Raw genomic sequence first — 22,369 nt, 5'->3', positions numbered from 1 at the left:
GAGGGCATTTTTAACGCATCTAACCAGCAGTGTCACTCAGGCGTCCCTTCCCACAGAACTGAGTCCTAATTTGACGAGTTCGCGGAGCATAACATACAGAAGTGAATCACGATAGCTTTATACCCTGTGCCCTGCTCATCTCCCCAGACAACTCCACATTTGCTTTCAGTGACTAGTTTCCAAACTTTTCTGACAAATGAGTCACTACCCATCCACCCATGTTTCTTTCAGCAGAAAAATAAAGCCTTGTGCAATTTCCATCACGCCGAGGGATAGCAACGCAGCTGTGAAAATGGCTATTGCCAGCAGGTCGCTGCTCACGGAGGGCATGGGACCAGCGTACAGATCCATGCACCAGGCTCTCCCAGATCACAGCGTCTGCAGACCACCACCCAGAAACCTCCGCCTCAAATAGAGGGATAGGGCTGGCTCCCCAGGACCACCGTGCCAGATTTTTCGGTGCTGAGAAAGGCTCACCCGTTGCAACTGGGTGGCCACAGAGCTGCAGGAGAGCTGGCCTCGGTGCCACGGCCCCCATTGCTGTGTGCAAAATACTCTCAGAAAATGGCTGAGGGCTCCAGTTAACATAATACCACTACCAACAATTATCTCATACATCGGAAAAGGCAACTTTTAAGTATTTTTCCTGAATGTTTGAAGGAACCATTTCCTAAATACCATCTTTCCTTTGAATCTCTGACTTTACCCAGGTAGCATCTCACCCCATGCTTACCTCACCCTGCCTGACTCCGGTTTTCCCACCTGCATTCCCTCCCCGATTTGTTTTCTCTATTTTCAATGTGCTTCTGCTTAGTCTCATTTTAAAATTAAGTTTTCCTGTCAGTTCGTTAAAGTATCTTGATCTAAACTTGTTCTGTTGAAAAAGAAGTAAATGGCATTGAGCATATTTGTAATTTCTTGTGCAAAGTATAGTCTGAACTGAAATACACCTCTAAGGATTTCAAAGCTGCTGCAGCTCCTTGTCATATTATACTGATAGTAGTCCTATCACCTAATTAAATATTTTACCCTCTTTGAAAATGTGCGCCCTTTTTTTTGCTCTGTTTTCTCAGACACAAAGTTCTGATTTCTTTAGTAGCACCTGATTTTTTCTGGAAGACAGCTTTTCCAGATAGACATTCTGGAAACACCAGCAATTATTTCTGACCTATAACGGGCAAATCAGCAGTATTAAATGATCTTCAAAGCACTTCTGTGGATGGTGCAAAATGTATATAAGCTGCTACAGCCAGTTATTGACAAAATTATCTACCTTCTGCTGCCATTACACAGAACAGCCTAATATGCATAATTACAGTAATTATGCAGAGTACAGCACAAACAAAAACAAAATTATATGCCTCTTCACACTGGCACTCTTTCAGCCAAATTCATTTTCACGTTTACAGTATTGCAAATATGGACAACATTATTAAAGCAGAATTTGAACATAATTATGAGTAATGACTCCACATTAAATTGGTGTTTTCCGTCTTCAGTAAGTTGTAGGTAGCTGCTGTGATGTCATTTTGATGTTACACTATACCACCTAAAGTCTAACAACCTGTAAGACTATCTGTGCTTTTTTTCCAACAGTATGGCTGAAAGCTAAATCTTAAAGCATCTGTAATCACCTGCTGCCTTCAAGCTAACAGTCCCTGCTTTACATAGTACAAGGAGCTGGTAGGAATTACCAGACAAGAAGTCTTGATTCTGGGACGAAACAGGTCCAAAATCACATCTTCAGGTAATTCTGAAAAGAAACATCCTTTCTGTTTTAGAATTTAAAATCTAGTTTTTCATTTCCCCCACGAAAAGGAAAAAGTCCAGAGAAAATATTTTAAGCACTATGCATTTCATTTCATTTCAATTATTTTTAAGCAAAATGAAACCTTGGAGCCCAAGCTCTGAGACTTCCCACACCACAGTAACGACCTGCATGAGCACAGCTGTTTCCAGAACATACATCCCTCTAAACCCCCTGATAAAATTTCCAGCTGCTGTTACTCTAAGCATGCGGTTATATAGAAGGAGAACCCCTGTTGGGACACCAGACTGCTCCGACTTTGGGGCTGCCACTTTGGCCAGTGGTTTGCTGGGAGCCATACTGGACTTTTTCCTCCTGCCAGCCCCAGCAGCTGGGCAAGGCTCTGGGGCAAGGACAAGAGGAAGCCGAGGATTGCTAGCAAGTATTTTAGGGGACAGTGTTGAAGGTACCCGCAAAAGACTCATCAGGCACCAGCGATAAGACACCGCTGTGGCTGAAAGAGCACCCAGAACCCGTCTAGGCAAGCGGTAAGTGATTATAGCTCTGGTGTGTGATTGTAAGCGGTGAGTTATTCCCAGCACAGAACACCTGCACTTGGAAACTCAGCAGCTCGAAGAGGAAGAATAAAGGATGGCCCAGTTTAAAGCATCCAAGGGAAGAAGCTTGATACCAGCAGCAATTATGGAAGTCTTTTTCACCTACCTATTTGGATACCAGCTCTTTCACAAGTGGTTTCATCTATTCAGGCTTTTGATACTTGGGAGCAGGAAGGGGGGGAAAGAAGGATCGTTGCAAGCAAGCTGCTGAGGAAAGTAAAACTCTGAATATTTTGTCAAAGGACTAAATTAGAAGAACATTTTTCCACATCGACACATGTTAATGATGTCCTCCCTCAGCTCAGAGTGGATACGCTGGCAGACATTAAACCCAAGACCACCAGGAAATCTAGAGCAAGGGAGAGTTGGCAAAGATTGCAAATGTGAGAGGAAACCCGTGAAGCCCTGCCGTGGGTCAGCAGGTCAGCAGGGACAGGGTGATGTTCAGACTTGCCCAGACTGATCAAGCGTGGGAGAGGAGATCTTGACACCAGCAGCCAGACTTCTTCAGCCACTGACCTGTCCTGAAGGTCCCCAGGTCTGAAGAACCGCGTGAGCAGAAAAGCATTCTTTCTTTCCAGACGTTCCTTCAGTCAGCTTTGGTTCTCATTTTAAGAGTGAAATCTAAAATGCTAACGTTTCTTAAGAAAACAAGGATCTTGGTGTATAGAGACATGGAATTTCTGGATCAATGGGCTATGTCTTACTTTACCATTTGTGACCATGTTGACCAAGTTCTCATTTTAAGAGTGAAATCTAAAATGCTAACGTTTCTTAAGAAAACAAGGATCTTGGTGTCTGCATCCATGCAATTTGTTTTTTGTTTGGGTGTCTCTTCCTTAACCTTTTGTGAGCCTGTTGACCAATTTTGATCTAATAAGACAAGGAAGAAGAAGTCTTAAAGTCATTAAGTTCCTACACGTTTCCGGAAAATAGGGTGTGGGTGGAGGAGAAAGACCTCATTAATGCTGCCTGTGAGGGAAAGGCTGTCGAACAAACTCCCACCTCTTTAGAAACCAGATTGCACATGAGAGAGAGAAAGCAAGTGGTTATGAATATCTCAAGTGTGGGAAAAGCTTCACTGAGCACTCACACCTTAGTAGGCTGCAGAGGACCCAGACACAAAGCCCAGAGCCACAGGAATCCAGACTTTCCTTTTTCATATGTTTTGACATTCGGTCCTACTATTTGGGATAATTCAATCTTTTTTAGTTTCAGGACCTGAAATGAGAAGGAGACCAGATATGTTTGTGTTTGCGGTCTAAGTGTGCACATCTGTGAGCTCACATAAGCTTCATGCGGGAAGGAAACGCCTTAACACCCGAAATGACTCATGTATTTTTAACTGTCCTGAGACTGGGGAATTGCCATCTGTAATTGCTGATAGTTGATGACCATTGATAAAATTGATGGAGTCCTGGTTGTTGAGGGGACTGTATTGACTGTATTACACAGGCAGGGCAACAGCTTACAGGGAAAGGAAGGGAAGGGAAGGGAAGGGAAGGGAAGGGAAGGGAAGGGAAGGGAAGGGAAGGGAAGGGAAGGGAAGGGAAGGGAAGGGAAGGGAAGGGAAGGAAAGGAAAGGAAAGGAACGGAAAGGAAAGGAAAGGAACGGAAAGGAAAGGAAAGGAACGGAAAGGAAAGGAAAGGAACGGAAAGGAAAGGAAAGGAACGGAAAGGAAAGGAAAGGAAAGGAAAGGAAGCGTTTGGTTACCACAAAACAACTTAAAACTAAGACGAAAACTTTACAATCAGAGTTGTGGTTGTGGATCACGTATTAGATAAATATTCTGCTTCTGTGTGGAGATGTTATCCAGCTGAATAGATCAGCTTTGACTCTTTGATAAAATTATCTATTTAATCAAATTTAGAATCAAATAGCAGCCAATTTCTTACAAACTTCTTAACCGTGAATATGGTTTTGATTTTTTTTTAATTATATATGTCAGCATGTTGCATTCTGTGTGGTCTCTGACTGGACCTCCACCAGGTACAGGGACTCGAGCTTTCACTTTTCTTGGCAGGAAATCTCCTACAATTCCCCTAAAGTTCAAGCCTCAATTCTCACACTCCTACAGCACTCATGACTATATAAAGGTCTTCAAGTTGTCGCTTGGAGCTATGGCAACAACTTGAAGACAACGACCCAAAGCAGCTTTTCAAACATCTACTTTTTTATCTTACATTTCTTTTAATCTTAATTTCTACAGAAACAAAATATATAAAGATAAAAAGATTTTAAGTAGGGCAGATCATATTTTAATTTAATTTCTTTAATCACAAGATTTTCAAAAATGTGTCCATTTCAAAAGAAAAATTTCCACCACAACTACTTGAAAAATAAAACACATTAGATAGAACGTTTTCAGCTTCTGTCTTAGAGTCATGATATTTAATTTCCATACCTGATTTATTTTATGGGAGTGTTCTGTCCATGTTACTTTATCCCATGATATTGTTAGAATGAATTAATTTTACGCTTAGATCAAACCACCTCCCTAATAGGTTCATTTATCCTTTTGGCCACACTGCTGGTGCTCCAGAGCACAGTGCCAAAACTGCTAAGTCAGCACACCCAAGCCAGCGCAACACCTATCAGCTCCCAAAAAACAATGCAACCACAACAGTACAGCACTGCACCTCAGCCAGGTGAGGTGAAACATGCTGCTCAAACTACTTTAACAGCTCCCTATCTGCAGCAAATGTGACAATCACTGGCTCGGGCATTTCTGCACTTGCAGAACAGGACAGGCAGATATTTCCCTTGGGGGAAAAAAAAACAAACCTATCTGTGGTGGGATTAGGTGGAAATTAGCTATCATCTACTGACCCCTGTTGGCACTTCAGCCCAATACTGAGAGCCTCAAACACTAAAGAGTGAGGGTCTCACTCACACACTCACTGTCTAGTGCTACATACCTGTCTATAGGCACCTGCATTTTCAGCCTTAAAGCTCCTCTGGTGTTTAAAGTTCAGTCCTTGAGCATGCCCACACAGTGCTGAGCAGACAGGGACTACCTCAAACCTGGGCTCCCACCAGGATTTACAAACCTCGGCATTAGTCTGTTCGCATGCCTCACTGCTTCTGCCATTTGCAGGCGGCGTTACCAGGGCCACTTGAGGATAAATCAGCCCACAGGGTTTAGGGACACAACAGAAGCTGGGTACACCCAGGGCAAAGGATGATCGCACAGGCACTCCAGTGGGAAGCCACCATCCTGCTTTAGGCCCAGGACAGGACAGATTAGTCTGAGCTTCTTCCCCCCGCACCAAGAGGACAGTGACAATCGGGTGATGCACCACCAAGAGACAGTCACTGGATTTCACATTGGCCAAGAAGGAATTTTCCTAATGAGCACTGATAAGAGAGGCTAGAAAGGTTTTGCTGCCTCCCTTGTGACATCTGGAGAACAAGTTTTATGAGGAGCAGCTGAAGGAACTGGGGTTGTTTAGCCTGGAGAAAAGGAGGCTGAGCGGAGACCTCATCGCTCTCTACAACTACCTGAAAGGAAGTTGTAGCGAGGTGGGTGTTGGTCTCTTCTCCCAAGTAACTAGCGATAGGACAAGAGGAAATGGCCGCAAGTTGCGCCAGGGGAGGCTTAGATTGGATATTAGGAAAAATTTCTTCACCAAAAGTTTTGTCAAACATTGGAACAGGCTGCCCAGGGAAGTGGTTGAGTCCCCATCCCTGGAGGTATTTAAAAGACGTGTAGATGTGGTGCTTAGGGACATGGTTTAGTGGTGGACTTGGCAGTGTTAGGTTAACAGTTGGACCTGATGATCTTAAAGGTCTTTTCCAACCTATATGATTCTATGATCTTAAAAGATATGGAAAGCTGGCATTAGTATTTACAAAACTCTGTCACAAATGAAGATTGCTCTGAATGCAAGTAACTTATGGCCGAAGGCCAATGTTTCACAGTTTGCATGGGTGGCAGGTTGATAAATCTGGAATCACAGCCAGTTCCCAGGAGGAAAGTTGTCTGAAAGCTGCATGGGACTTTGGTTTTTCAGGAAAAGGGCAAAAAGCTAAGGATCTCAAGGAACCCAGTTTGATTCAATAGAGAGAAACCCTTTTTGGAATCTTCCTCAACTATCCCTACAGGACACATGGGCTCTGTTCTCTGCTCCTGTTACCATAAGAAGGTCCTAACCACTGAATAAAAATGTATTCCAGGTTCACAAAATCATAGATTGGTTGAGGCTGGAAGGCAGATCATCCAGTCCAACCCTGTGCACAGAGCAGGGTCAGCAAGAGACAGTTGCTCAGGGCCGTGTCCAGCCAGGTTTTGAATATCTCCAAGGATGGAAACTCCACAACCTCTCTGGGAAACCTGTGCCAGTGCTGAATTACCCTCACAGTAAAAAAATTTAAAATAAAAATTATTCATATGTTTAAGTGGAATTTCCTGTATTTCAGTTTGTGCCTCTCATTCTGTCACTGGGCACCAATGAGAAAAGTCTGGCTCCATCTTTTTTACGCCCCCCATCAGGTTTTTAGACACATTGATGAGTTCCACCCTGAGCCTTCTCTTCTCTAGGCTGAGCATACCCAGCTCTCCTAGCCTCTCTTCATATGTCAGGTGCTCCAGCCCCTTAATCATCTTCATGGCCCTTCACTGGACTCTCTCCAGTATGTCCATGTCTCTCTTGTACTGGGGAGCCCAGAGCTGGACCCAGCACTCCACATGTGTCTCACCAGCATGGAGTAGAGGGGAAGGATCACCTCCCTCAACTTGCTGGCAATACTTTGTCTAATGCAGCCCAGGACACTATTGGCCTTCTTTCCTGCAAGGGCACATTGCTGGCTCATGTTCAACTTGGTGTCCACCAGGACCCCTAGGTCCTTTAGCGCAAACCTTCTTTCCAGCCAACGTGTACTGGTGCCTGAGATTATTCCTCTCCAGGGGCAGGATTTGGCCTTTCCCTTTGCTGAATTTCATGTGGTTCCTGTCAGCTCATTTCTCCAACCTGTTGAGGTAAAGCAGTGCAACCATCTGATGTATCAACCACTGCTCCCAATTTTGTAGTGCCTGCAAAGTGGCTACACTTGGATACAGATGCCCCCTTCTTGAAGCAGTTCCAATTTTATTCATCAATCACTGGAAAGCACTGAAAAAGTCTCTCTCTGGGTAGAATATCAGTATTTACCTGTCTTGTAGCAGAAAGGCCTGAGTTCTGCCTAGGGGCACTTTTTCCTATAAAGTTCAACATTAAAAGAAGCAGTGCTACTATAAAACCTGTATCAACTGATTTAATAAAAGATGCCATCTCTCCCTAAAATGTCACATCTCTTATTAGACCAAAATGGTTGCTGCGAGTACTACTGCTATTGCTACTATAAAATTTCAATCTTTTTATTTGGGCTTTAAGAGTAGGTTTTACAGATTCTTTACCAGTAGGTAAAAACCCCTGCCTCCTACCTCTGTGTACTTGAATAGATTGCCTCATCTATTCTGTTAAATTATTATTAATCACATTTATTAGCTGAAGATTTAAGCCTTCATTTGAGAGATCCATACAGAGAGTAAGGAGGTACACACTGCTGGAGGGGCACATTGCCGAGCTGTCTACTTCTTCCATTAATCAAGGCACCAAAGGAAAGATCTCCACCAACACAGCTACACCAGTTCTCACCAGGCAACAATCTCCCTTCAACATCTGAAAAGCATTTCTTATTTAACAATGCCAGATAATTAAATAATCAGAGAAGCATATGTCTATGGAGAATCAGAGAAGTATATGCCTATGGAGATTGTTCAGTCCCAGGCACAAGTGTGAGAATGGGGTTTTTTTCCTCTAATTAGTATTGAAGTTAATTTCCTCCTTAACTCTTTATCTTACTGCTCATTTGAATTTCTCAGAAGCATTTGTTTTGACTCTAAGAAAAGCTGCGTTTCAAACACTTGCACCTTTGCTGATGTTCGGATTAGATCTCCTCGCGGAGCAAAGCGTTCCCCAGGACGGCTCTGCTTAGCAGGACATGGGGCTCAGTATTTGTGTGAATCAATTCAGACCATTTCAGGGTCACTTTTAGCAAAGCAAAGCCTGCCTGTTAAGACCAGATAAGAGTGAGGTCATTGATTTATTTTTTCCTTATTATCTGGCAAGGTTTCAGTTGAAGCCTAAACTCATTATCTCTGTGGAAATACAAACATAAGTTGGTCCCTTGAAGCAAGTTAATTTAGTTTGAGAACAGTTAAGGAGTTACCTTCTGAATTCAATTAGCTAATAACTCCTGATGGGTAAAGGTCACAGAAGATCAAGGCACCATGCTGGTTTAAGTCAAATGCAATTCCAGGTAATATCAGAGCAGCGCTTTTCCCCTTCCTACTGAATCGTGGCCACAGCTTCTGGCCACCATCTCCAAATTCTCCGTCAATAAGAGAGACAAATTTATGCCAGAAGGGAACACCTTCGGGGATGAGAACAGCAGCAGTACCTTTGAGCCACAGCTCCTTCAAAGTCTTCCCTTTGTACAGGAAGGAAATCGGCAGGGGAAGACCTTGCCCCTTCCAACCGCACCGAATAAAGCCCCTCTATTCACCTACATTAATCAGAATAATGTGTACATTAAAATCCAATTCCCTCTCTGCAGCAAGGTTGCAGCCAAATGCAGGATCCATTTTCTATTCCCAGATGTAGAGATGTTTCTTACAAGGACTCATGCCATAGGAGAGCCTGTGTTTCTGCAGAAGATATGACACTTCTGGATCACTCATGGGCCACCAGCGCAGGGGCTGTTTCAGGCTAGGCTGGGAAAACATTTTCAGCTTAACGGCCAAGTTAGAAAATAACGCTACGAGAGAAACACTGACAGGCTTGATCACAGTATAATAACTGTTGGTATCACTATAACGGAGGGGAAGTAAACGGTGCAAGGGCGGCACATTGTAATTGTTCTCTCAAGGAAATACTGGGCTCTGAACTACCCTGGGCAATCACGAGCTACAAGCAGCTCCCTCTTAGAGAAACCATTTTTCACGTTACAATGTGAAAGCAAATTTCTTGACAGTATTACCTCAGGTCATTAGCTGGATTGTAATTCTTGTGTTTTTCCAAACTGATTTCCACCTTAATTTGATTTTGAGCACCTGATTAAATTTACCCTCCCTGAAGAAACAGACATTCAATTTAACTCCAGCTCGACATTATCCTCATACCAAAATAGTTCTCATGGTTGCACTTTTAGCTATAGAGTAATTTTGTCACTGTTTTAAAGTGGCATTCTCTAACCAATGGCAATATATTAGCTTGCTCCTGCAGATCTGTGTTATACACAAGCTCAGAAAGCAGAACAATAAACTGTACAATGCAAAAGGCGGAGCAGTAGCTCTTCAGAGAACTACAAAACATTGAATTACAGGATGAGGAAAGCCATGTATCATGCATTACTCAACACACTTTGCCTTTCCCAAGTGAGTCTTTTCATCCCACCAAGATTTACCACAGGATAAGGTGCAAGGTGCAGCACCGTTACTCATTTTACTTCCTCATCCCACAAGGAACGGAATTCAATACCCAAAAACATGGGTGTCTCTCTGGTTCATTACAGTAGTCCTCAGGGCTCTCCCCTCCTCAGGTGGCTGGACCAATGCACCCTTCTGCTCACTTTCTCTTCCAAGACTCCAAATAGACATCCGGGCTAGGTCTAAATTCTTTAGGTAGAGATCAAGCCTCAGGACCCTGTGGGTCTCTGGGGTATTTTATGTGCCTTTCTCCCAGACTGATTCCTCATAAAAACATTACGCAGAAGAATTGTATCGGATCAGACCAAAGGTCCATTTAGTCCAGTATCCCGCCGCTGACAGGAGCCAGCAGCAGATACCAAGGGAAACAACTTTAAAAAGGGATAACCATGCAGGCATTTTCTCCACTCTCTCCTCCCCGCATCCAGCAGCCTGCCACGGAGGCAGTTCCTCAGGCAGGAATGTCATCTTGCTGCCTAATAGCCCCTGATGGATTTTTTTTCCCATTAATTCGTCTGATCGGTTTTGAGCCCGTCTAACCTCTTGACACCCAGCAGATACTGTGAGACTGGTTCCGGTTTAATCACACACCACAAGGACCGAGTTGTTTGCTGTTGTTTGCTTACACTAGCCGGTAATTCCACCTGATGTCCCTTGTTCTTGTTCTGGGAGAAATGCAAATAATCATTTGCTACTTATTTTCTCCATGCCACTCATGATTTTAAACACCACTATGACATGCCCTTCTACCTTCTCTTTTCCCGTCTAAAGAGTCTATTTAATCAATCTCAATTCAGAAGCCGTTCTCTATTCCTGAAAACACTTGTCAGGTTTCTCTGTCCCTTTCGGGCTCTGCTATACCTTTTCTTAGACAGGGAGACCAGAACGGCACGCAGTAATCAAGAGGTGAATGCACAGCAAAATGATTATTTTGTTTTCTGTGTCTTCCCTAGCAATTTCTGACAATCTATTTCCTTTTTTGAGCATTGCTCTGCCCTCAGCCAACATTTCTTAGAACTACTGACAGCCACTCTGAGCTCTCTTCCCTGAGTGGTAAGAGGTAGTTTAAAGCCCATCTTCAGCATCGTACAGTCGGGTTTATTTTTTCCCATGTGCATTATTTTGTGTTTATTGGCACCGAATGCGGGTGCCATTTTACTGCAATGCCACTAGGTATCGTGAGATTCTTCCACGTTTTTAAAAGTAGATTTTTATTTTTTCTATCCTGAATAAGTCACTTAAAGAAACATCCAGCACGTCACTATTTAGCACATTTTCCAGACCACTTATGAATACGCCAGACATCACAGATATTAGTGCGGAACCCTGTGGCATTCCGCTTGTTATCTGCCACTGACATACCTGACCATCTATTCCTACCCCTCACGTCAGTTCCAAAGGGGATCTTTCCTTTCATCCTGCTACAGTTTGGCTTCTTTATGAACTTCCAACTGAGGAGCTTATCAAAAGCTTTTGGAAAATCTGAGTACACCGTACCAACCAAATCACCCTAATCCACACACATGTCAGTGCTTCAGACAAACAGCAGCGGATTTCTCTCAGACACGATTTCTCTCAACAAAAGGCACATTGACATCTTTCCAAAGCCCTTTTTAAAGATTGGTGTCAAGTTGCCATTTTCCCTTTCTGTGGTCCTTTAGTACAGTGGATTTGGGGGGAAGGGGGGGTGGGGGTGCTCCTGCTCCGCTACTGAAAGTTGGCCAAATCAGAGTACGCTGCGGTTGCAATGACCAAAAGTCCCTCCAGCCCTAACCATGCAAACGAGGCTCCGCTTGCTCTTCTGAATGACGCCAAGCACCGTTTCGTCTCCTGGGGATTCCCTGTTTAGTGGCTTCAACAAGCAGTCACTCATGCTGCTTACAACAGCAGTCTCCCTCCCCATCACAACGCTTTCCCCACTAACACTCCTATTTTTTTTTTTTCTTCAGCTGCTCCGTTCCGTGGATTGCTCCCACTCCTTTAATGCCCTAAACACCCCCTTGCAGAATGACCTTCCCCTCAGCAGCCAGACCTCTCCTGCAGCCAGGCTGCACCTCCCTTGTGAACTGAGGCCCTTCTGGAGCTCACCCGGAGGGCCGGGGATCTGCTTTCATAGGGGTGAGGGTAGGGGTGAGGCCCCTGCTTTTCTCCCCCGTGTTCAGCCACCCCTGATGAACATCACACGATAGAGCTGTCTTTTAAGAAGGGTTAACAAAAGCCCAATTTACAATTCATATGGGTTGCCCAGTGATGAAGATTTTGAACCCACACAACCATACTGGCCCTTCCCTTTATGATTCTCGGTTAATCGTCTTAGTGTTATGGCTACTCATCTAAAGCCTGAGACATTAATTAAATTAATGCCGGTGACAGAATTCCTCTAATAACATCCAGCTATTTGTCAACAGAGCTGGCAGTTATTCCAAATTGTTGTGGTTATTCCAAATAAAATTTAACTATGCAAACATACTCGGTTCTTTCTCATTTTACTTATTTTTATGTTAATGAGCTTGTATCTTATTCTTACCCCTTTCCAGATGTTTCATTCAATGCCTTGAAAAATATAAATGTGCAAGTTTCAGTGGCAACTTAGCTTTTCAGAACACGTCACAAGTTCTTAAAGCTTTATACATACCATCAGTAAAAAATCCACCAGGATCTTAGGCGCTGCTTTGCATGTATGAGGTGCTATCTGTAAAAGAATTCAATCAGAAAATTCATTACAAAATGTAAGAAATGGTCCAGAACCTCCAGTCTAGTGTACGCAGAAGTTTATGAAGTGGTGTAAAGGGAAAATTGTTTCCAGAAGGCATCAGACAGATAAGATAGCAAAGATAAAGACTTCCAGACAAGAAATCGGAAAACAGACCACACAGTGATGTCCAAAAATATGCCATTATAATTCAAGATACCAATGCTCCAGTTAACAGGTAGATCTGTATCCACTCATGTGAAGCAAGACTGGGGATTAAAAATGTTCCTGTCTCTGAAAACAGATATTATGAAGTGTGTTAATATTAATGGAGTATTCTCCACTGAAGAGGTAAAACCTTCCAATGGAAGAAAAATAATTAAATCTCACTGACACGCATATGTGTCTGTGTGTGTACATAAAGACAGGCACATGAGCTCATGGAGCATTGTGAAAACACATGCTTTGAGCTTCGCGGTATGTTTAAAATTGAAAGGTGAACCAGGTAAGGTGGCACTACTTTCCTGTTGTGAAACACCCTCAAACATTTCATTTCAGATGAAACGTCTTTTGGACAGGACAAGTTACGTCACTGGGGCTACAGTAAGTACCACTAGGCAGTAACTGGTATCATTTACTGCAAAATTTAGCGTACAAAAAATCTCCCTCCACAGCACTCCAGAAGCCAGGAGAACACATGTATAATGAATATTTCAGTACTTAGCACTCATAAAGAAAGGGAAATCCAGCAGCGTTAGATCCCAAACCCAACCACATTAGGACAGTCACTGCACAGAAGCAGAGTTTGAATGAACAGTTTCCAACTAATTAAAACCTAACAACCATAGCAATGTTTCCAGCTCTCCATGCTTCACTGTTTCATTTTTTCCACTGACGTTCATTTAATATAGTATTTTAGCAATATTTGTGTCTCCTGATACATTGCTGATGCCCAGACTCAGTTCAGCTTCCTCAAGTCTTTATTCCACGCTAATTCCCTCGGGCGCCTGAGTCAACCTTTCAGAGATGACATTCCTCCAAACCCAGGCCTGGCCAAGCTATTTTGAGGTATTTAACCAGGGCAGTGGGGTCCATTGGGCAGCGCGGAAGCAGGCTAACGCCAGACTCCTCCAGGTGATGCCTGTAATCCCCTTTTCTCCAACTGGCCTCAAAACAGCCCTGACCCTGCTCCACCTCCCAGCAGCAGTTGCCTGCTGGGGAAGGGAGGGTGGAGGGAGCTGCTGGCCTCTCCCTCAGCCAGCCCACGGCAAGACAAGCCTGCAGGCACAGCAGAGGCTAAGCGGCTGCACGGACCCCCTGTGCACTCTGCCCTTACAGCCGCCTTGCGTAAGAGCCAAGACCAAATCTGACCCATGACAAAAGGAGGAGACTCCTCCAGGCTCTTCTCCCTTCAGCTGCCCAAAGGCTGAGCACAGTTCTTCAGGAGCATCACAATATTTGCTTATTTTCCCAAAGTCCCTCCTTCAAAAGTCTCACAATTACATGAAAATCCATCTTTCATTTAAAACAAACAACAGTTTTGGGTCTCCATGGAAGCCCAGACATGTGAACCCTACGTGCACACAAGGAACCAGACAGGTCCAAAGACCTCTAAGTCTATTACCATTACTGCTTCCCATCTCCCAACCTTTTAGCATCTGGATTTGGCAACACTGCACAAAAGCTCAAGGCATGGGGCTCACCATTTCCTTTCTTCCAGGCTTGGGGCTGTTATGTGCCACTGGGGTGAGGAAAGGGGACAGACTTCCCCCGCTGGTCTGCCAAGAAGCAGATCACTGCTGCCCAGCAAAGCTCGCACACTTCGGTTGTGGGAGCACCGCTGTCACCAACAGCAGGCTTCGCATCAGAGACATTCAGGCTAAAAGCAAAATCTTTACAGCTTCCAAAAAACAGCCAGCCCCTGTAGCTACAGACAGGGCGGACTCACGTTTTCTTTGAGTGGGTGCAGAAGGATTTAGCACATTTACTGACCGGGCTATATGTTCTGTCATCTGGAGCCTTCTGCTTGCTCTTTATTTGTAATTTTTCCAAAAAAAAAACCTTGGTGAGGAAGGACATATCCTGGGTTGCTGGTGATAGTCTTGTCCCTCCCTCCCGCAATAGCAACCCCGCAGCGGCTCTCCTGCCGTTATCAGAAGCGCCCAGGAGCACCGAGATGGGAGCATGGATGCGCTGAAGCATGAAGCAGCGTGGGATTATAATGAGCTCACCGACCCTTAACAAAAAATTCGGTAAGTATAAACAGCGGTTGCCTACAGTGACCTATTCCAACATGCCCAGGCGCCAGGCGCAGCGAGCAGGCGATGTGCAAGGCGTACTGCCTGGGGAAAAACACTGCACAACGCCCGTGGCACAGCCAAGCGTGTTCAGTATCGATGCCAACTTGCCACAGCTGTTTCTGGCTGTATCCATGGTTTTCCACTAAGTAAACCGACCTTATGGGTAATATAAATGAAATCACCAAAAAGATGATGTCAGGCATTTTTAATGAGGTGTTTTTAAAATGAATTATTCCTTGCTAAACAGCAAAAGGCTCCAGTCTGTTGGTAACGTGGCTGCAGACTCACCAGGACAAAAAGAATCATGTCAGCAGCCCTCTGTGAAATGGCAGCAAATCTTGCAAATGACCTTGAAGACTGTTTTCCTACAGGATGATCAGGAGATACGGAACCCGACTTTTCCTTTTTTTTTTTAAGCGCTGCTTGTTTCATTTCCATTAAAAATACCATCTGGCAGAAATCTTATCTCAGAAATCAACACCCAGGTCTAAGAAAGGAACTCTGCCCCACAAACTATTCTGTGTTATCAGCTTTCTTAACTGGGAACTTCAGCTCACTCAGCCAACTTTTCATAACAACTATTTCAAAGCGTAGGCCTGAGGAATAATTCTATGTAACAGCTAGCTGTGCAGCAGGTCGACACATTATTTTATTTATCTTAGCAATGCTTACCGTCTTCAATATCTTGGAATTTTTTTTTAATAATCTTTTTTTATAAAATATTTTTGTTTTATAAAAGTTTTATAATCTTTTTAAAAATTGGGGGAATTATTTAGCAGCGCCTCCCACCCAGTGAACGGCAGAGATGACACAAATTTTGACAGGATGGCTTCAGCTCCAGAGCAGCTCAGACCCACCCGTCCCCACGTCCAGGGACAGGCTCTGCTGCCTCGAACCGCACAGGGAGGAGCCCTCAGCAAGACCAGAAGCTGTGCACGGGCTCAGCAGTACGATGCAGAATGGCTATTTTATTTTCAGATTACCCGATGGCACGAATCAACCCCCAGCCTTTTTTACCACTTTAGACTCCATACTGAAGAAAACTGTTACAGCATTTTGGTTTTTACTCCTTTATTGTCATTTAAGTACGTGAGTTCCATACCATGCTTTATTTTAGGCCTCGAGAGCAGCAGATACAAGAAAATCAGCTGCGCACAACCGTAGCAAGTATTAGTATCTTCTAAACATTTTCCTCCATTATTTGATTGTGTAATGGTGAATGAGATTGTAGGGCATAAACATATACATGCTTTGCACGTAGGTAATATACTTTAAGTGTAGTATCTTGAACGCATATAGTACCTTGAAATCCCTATGCTTCCACTTAGGAGTTTGTAAACTTGCAAACTTTTCTAAACTTGTAAGAATAACGCCCTTCTGAAGAGAAAGTAAGCAAGAGTAATAAATAAAACTCCTAGCTGGAAACTATAGGCTTTTTTCCCTTTAATTATGGGAAAATAACAGCACTCGATTTCAAGTTTAGATGTGGTAGATCAAATATTGGCTCTTGCACAGGGGCATGGCTTCCCAAGGCCCCTTGGAAAGTTGACGACCCAAAGCAGAGAAGGAGCTTTGACACAAGTAGGGGTTATGTTAGTATTGACCTAAATCAGTGTACAGTTCACTACCAACACAAATTAAATGCTAAATTAGATTGTGGAGAAAATATGAGGTAACTGAAGGAGATTCAAGACATATACCTATGGTCTGGGAAACACAAATGTTAGATCTATTTCACTTCCAATGACTAAGAAATTTTGCTTTGCAAGGAAACCTCTAGGTCCCTGCATTAGACCAAGCGGAAAGGCTGAAGTAGTTGAATCTCTGAAATGTATGCAAAACTGAGTTGGAACGGATGTGAATGTTACCATAAAAAATGGTAGAGTCTTCATTTATTTACAGCAATTCTAAATGGAGCACAGAGATTTCTGAAGCAGCAAAGAAGAACGAGGGCCTGTGCACCCCACTCAGCTTAGTTCAAGTAGAGATGATAGTTTTCTGGACTGCTGTTTAAACTCCCAGAAAACTGTGTGTAGCTAGCAAAAAAGCAAGCAGAAACAAAAATCCAACATTGATTTCAGTAGTCCATAGTGACCAGGTCAAAACTTATCTTCTGTTACAAATTTCCACCTCTTTCTCCACGAGTTTTAGGGGGGGATGGGGTGTTCTTATTTTGTCCTCCTTTTTAAGGGACTTAAAAGGAGGCATCTTCCCTCTCAGAGGCATAATCAAGAAAACTTCCTACTGAAAAATTATACAAGGTTGATTACATTTATTGTTGTAACAAGTTCACAGGAACTGGGGTTGTTTATAAGTATTGAATAAAGATTTCATCTTGCATGAATTATACCCGTGGACTTTGTATTTTAGAAAAAAAAAAAGAAAAAAAAAGAAAAAAAAAAAAACCAAAAACCTAAAAAAGCTCTTCTGATACCAGATCCTCAGATTTTAGGAAATTCCAGGCACTTGGAGAATACACGACTTAAATTTTTTTAACCGGTATAACAGCATCTTACTGCCACCTAGTGAGCAATGTAAAAGCGACTAACACATTAAGGCGCATAACTATTTCTGGTCAAAAGGCATTTTTCTCTTTCACAAGTCCAAACAGAAGAGAAAGGCAAATTTAGATATGGAACAGTGGTAAAAAATAGATAATACAAAAAGCTGCTTTTCAAGAGAAGACAGGAGAGAAGCAGGCAGGCAGGCGTAAGGAGAGGAGCTGGGAATTTTTTAAGACCGCATTATCCCAGTACCATAGGAATGCAGCCTCCTCTCCTCCACAGATCTTGATGTGATCACCCATGCTTCAGGCAGTAGTGTCTACTTTTTCGATGACAGCTTAACATTTCATTTTCCCCCACTTAGCCCAAAGGCAAGGCAGCTAGCACACCCATAAGCTTAAGCAAGGCTTTAGTGACTACCCACAGAAGAGGCATAACCAGGCATCACCAATAACCATCAGCGACATCTGTCTCTTTTCTGGTCTGAGGGGGTATGAATTTGGGTCGGTGCAGGGTCTCTTTCCACCCATGAGGCTGTGGTGGCAGGCACCTGCGAGGGCAGAAGGCAGCTTTGCTTTTTGTCTGAGCTGAGGTGACAAATTTTCCACCTTTTCCCAAAGGCTGAGTGAACTAGAGACTTAGGCCAGAGCGCGCTAGCCTCAGGTCAGACCCAAGAAGGCAGAACCAAGGGTGGGGCCCCGAGGGCAGGAGCCTGCGAACCCCTGCGAATGGCACTGACGGAGACCACGACACTTGACACAGTGGGGTTATTGCTCTGTGGGCAAGGGCCTCTCTCGGTCAGCAGCGCCAGGGGAAGCTAGCTAGGTTATTTTGGCTAGTAAGCTCCTAGCTGCGACGGTCTCAGGGCACGTCGGCAGCACGCTGCCAAGGGCAGGTCCAGACGTCCAGAGTGGTTTTTCAGGTGCAGTACTTCAACTATCCTTCATACTCCACTGCCTTGGACTAGAATACATCTAACAGGTGTTGTTCAGCGTTGGCTTTCTCTGTCCTCACTTATCAGTGCAACTGTCCAAAAATTGTGCTAATGCAAGGAGACATTTTAGGCACTTTCTTTGAAAGTCTTCTTGTCAATGGAAGAAAAAATGGGATAGAGCATAAACACACTTGTAACCCATCCCCCAGGTGCCAGCGAAAGGAAAACTGACAGGGCCCCACAAGGACTACATTATTTATTAGGTCAAGAAGGTGGTTTCACAATATTTGTTTATATTCACAATCCTGTAGATTCTGTCAGCACTTACACAGGCAGAAGACAGCTTGGAACGGGTGGTGCTTTAGGAACCGTACTCCCCCATCGCCCAGTGACCAGTAGTATTGATCGCCCTTTTTTGCCATGCTCAGCCAAACACATTAATAACATGCTCGGTCCTGTTCCTATCACACAGGCCCCACAGGGTTTCTGGCACTTCTGCTTCCGCAAGAAGCAGAGCCGGCTGGAGGAGAAAGGGAAAGAAACGGAGCAGAACTTTTCTATGGCAGGTGTGTTTGCAGAGGAAAAATATAAATTCATCTCCAAACACTAGCATATTCCCCAAAGGTAGGTTACAGGAATAAATATCCCTATTATACCTCTACACTACCAAGTGGCAGATTGTAAGAAGTTTCTGTTTATATTTAACTTACCATACTGCTTCAGCTATATTAGCAGCAGCTAGAAGTCAGGATGAAGTTCCCATCGAAGCAAATGGCAGCACCCAGCACTTGTCAGCCCGATACACTTTTTCTTCAAGGACCGTTTGCAGTCAGCGCACACACAGCTGACCCCACCAGTCTAGCCTTACCAAGAGCCAAAAAGGAGAAGACTTCTCTAATTGGTAATCTTAATTATGGTCATTCTGATCCAATACCACTTACAAAACAGATGCTTTCTACCCTCCTTCCTCCAGCAAAGTTTTCTACACTATAGATTTTCTGTCATGCATGACAAGCAATGCAATATATTTGTTAAAATGTCCCCGTAAGCCATGAGGAGGATAAACCCAACTGCTAGTTTCACCAGCGCGATATTCAACATCTGCTCCATCTGTTCCAGGAAATGGTGACAGGCATCTTGCTACAATATACCATGCTAATTTTTCCGAGATATTTTTATATTAGGTCATTTAAATGATAGTGAGGTATTTTATTACTACAAGCGAGAACAGACAGAACCTCCATAACCATTTCTAAATGGCTTTAGTAGCCTAAATCAGTCCCTGCTTCCGTAACTTTAGGGCCACCGTGGCAATGGCACCCTGCCACAATCAAGCCCTTTGCCAAAACTGAACCATCCTCGTGGGCCTTAATGCAGGAACACAGCCCGTAATGCAGTGGAGGGAAGGAAGGATTTAAGAGTTTTCCCTTTGCACGTCGTAAATCCTACCAACTGCAGAAGAGCTGTACAACTGGATGAATGTAGCACAGTGTTTCTCTTATTACATATTAACAGCGTAACTTAATTTCATCAATTTAAACACAAAAATCAGTATTCGGTTCAAGTATTTCAACACTGGATGAAGAAAGAAGCCTGCCCATGTTATCTGTTTGGACACTGAAGAGTGCTATATATTTAGATCTCATTTTGGATTTCATTTACAAAATTTGTCATTTTTTAATCACTTGTGAAGTCTTGACAGTACAGCAGCAGCCAGAAAGTCTTTCTTGTTGCTCTTTTGAACTCTGTTCCATGTCTATATATACTTAATCACATATGAACCTCAAATTAGCGCTATTTAACTAACATTATATTCTGCAGATAAAACCTGGTTTTGTCCTTCGGCATTTTCTCCGCTCACAAGAGGTCTGATTCCTTTCTATTTTTACTGCATTGATTTTACTGGTTTTCTCTCTCATTTATAGGCATTTGAGAAAACCTTTCAATTGAGGGATGTCAGCATTATGCAAAGTGCATACCTCTCAATCTCTCATTTTTTTCAACTTTGCTATACGACTACTTTTCAAATCACTACCATTTCCTATGGTTCAAAACACCAGCAAAAGGAGAAGAGCAGGGACAACCAAAATAACTTTCCCTGTGAACTCACGGAGGCCATGACTGTCACCTTCCTTACAAGCAGTGCGGTTTAGGAAAGCCTCATATTAAGTCAGTACTACTAGAGCTGGATCGTGTAAGACAGTAATCTATCAACACATTTTAGCAAGCTTAAATGTAAGGCACGCCTGAACCTGAAATCAGTGGGAGTCCAAAGATTTTTGAAGTGCTTTTTTCCACCAGGGCCAGAGTGCTTAACGTGAGCAAACGGCTTTTGTTCATCCTCCCTTTAATGACATGCCCTTGGCAGAGGAGGAAAGTCAAACTTAAACAGCAGCAATGAAAAGATCGGATTTTATCCTGCTTCCAACATTTTAGGAGGTATAAGAAGAGACTGGCCAGCATCACCTCACAGTGAAAAAACAGGACAAGGGGATCGCATGTGCCGTCAAGTCCATTTCTCCTGGGGGCAGACATTTAATACAATTTTTTATAATTTCACACGCACTGATCGAGCCCGATAGCTATGTAGATATTTTGCCTCCATACCCACCAGAGGGCTGTTCCAGAGCCTTACCCTTCTGATCCTCAGTAATCTTCAGTCCCTTCAGGTGGGCAACAATGCCCGAGTAAGATTATTACTGTGACAGTAACAGTATGAATGGCATTTTACAAGCATGATCCCTAACTTGTAGAACCTAGACTGGAACTGAAAGGCAAGCACAAGAGTTGGGAAGGAAAGGAGTTCTTTCTGGCGAGGAGTCAGAGCTTCGGGAGAAAGGAACACTAAAATCACCGGTTAAGAAGTGCAAGCATGCCTGCAAGGTTGTATTTCTCCCACTTCCATGAATTTAATTTTATGAAATATCTTTTTAAAGGGTGGGTTCTGTTGTAGGAAGGCCAGAAAAATAGTAACATTTGTTCAAGACACAACATCTAATGATAGTTGCTTTGCTAATCCCTGCCTTCTTTTACAGAGCCTGTGTTCTTTGAAAACAGCTCTCAGCATTTTCTTTTTGCTCTGCTCTTTATGTGCCTGTTCTTTGTAATTTTTAAAAGGGAGAAATTGTACTGTGCATTCTGGTGTAGGTACTGTACCACCTTGAAGGTACACTTATCACAAATCATCTGCAGAGACAGGATGCGATGCAGGTGTTCCTCTCTAAGAGCCTGACTTTGTCAGTCTGGGGTAACCTTTTTACTGAACCACCAGTTTTCCCAGAGGATGGCATCCACAGTGCTCCAAGCACAAAAGGTCAACGGTGTCCCCACTTTTGATGAGGGATAGCTTCAGTCCTCTCGCATCTTAATTTTTAAGGATCCTGGTTACAATTTAACTGATCTACTTGCCAGATGACTCGAACTGTCCCAGTCAAACAGATATGCCTAGCATAACCTAGTTCGACCAGTCATTGTGCTGCAAAGCCTTGCCTGCTGCCTGTCACAGCCTACTTACTGTCTTCAGAATCTTGCTTGCTATCGAAGGCGCTGCTGAATTACCTTCTAGCTATGCTTACGCGTGACAAATACATAAGTATTTTGAGATACGAACCACAACCTACTCACCACTGAGCAAAATGACCTCTCACAAGGCAAACTTGGGACCAAGACATCTGGAATTAAAAGGCACTTAGTGGCCTCATTTCTGTTTAACCACACTCTTAACGCAGCCCCCACGTGCACCGCGTGGAGCTCACTCACGAGTTGCTGCCCAGCTGGCAGCAATTCAAGATTTCAGACCTGAGGCAGTACGCTCTTTTACATTTCGTCTGTTCATTAGGCCAGAACATACAAGCTGCAGTTGGCATAGGTTGGTACGACCGTGAGTGATGAAATGCCCACAGAAGCCACGCTGCCACAGATAAGAGAGATACCAGGCGGGAAATCTCGCATATTGGCAGAGAGTTTCCTTCTGCAATCACACACGCTGGACTACACACACGCTCTCTCTCCACATACACGTGTTTTTCTTTTCTCTTTTTCTCTAGAGATGGACGGAATTTACCATTTCCTCCGGGGCTTAAAAAGGGGACAGGCAGGAGGCAGCT

General features: G+C 43.6%; 1 protein-coding gene across 1 annotated transcript in view; it reads left to right on the top strand.

Moving 5' to 3' along the window:
- PRDX4 (peroxiredoxin 4) overlaps positions 1-22,369 on the top strand; it is a 91,488-nt gene that overhangs the window by 59,657 nt on the left and 9,462 nt on the right. Inside the window, exons 2-3 of the mRNA XM_009321154.1 lie at positions 4,992-5,014; positions 21,926-21,931. Coding sequence (XP_009319429.1) covers positions 4,992-5,014; positions 21,926-21,931 — 29 coding nt within the window. The remainder of the gene's footprint in view (positions 1-4,991; positions 5,015-21,925; positions 21,932-22,369) is intronic.

The sequence above is a fragment of the Pygoscelis adeliae genome, unplaced genomic scaffold (assembly GCF_000699105.1).
Source record: "Pygoscelis adeliae isolate BGI_AS28 unplaced genomic scaffold, ASM69910v1 Scaffold53, whole genome shotgun sequence".
Lineage (NCBI taxonomy): Eukaryota > Metazoa > Chordata > Aves > Sphenisciformes > Spheniscidae > Pygoscelis > Pygoscelis adeliae.
Note: the sequence above shows the minus strand (reverse complement) of the source record. Positions and strands in the feature narration are given on the sequence as shown.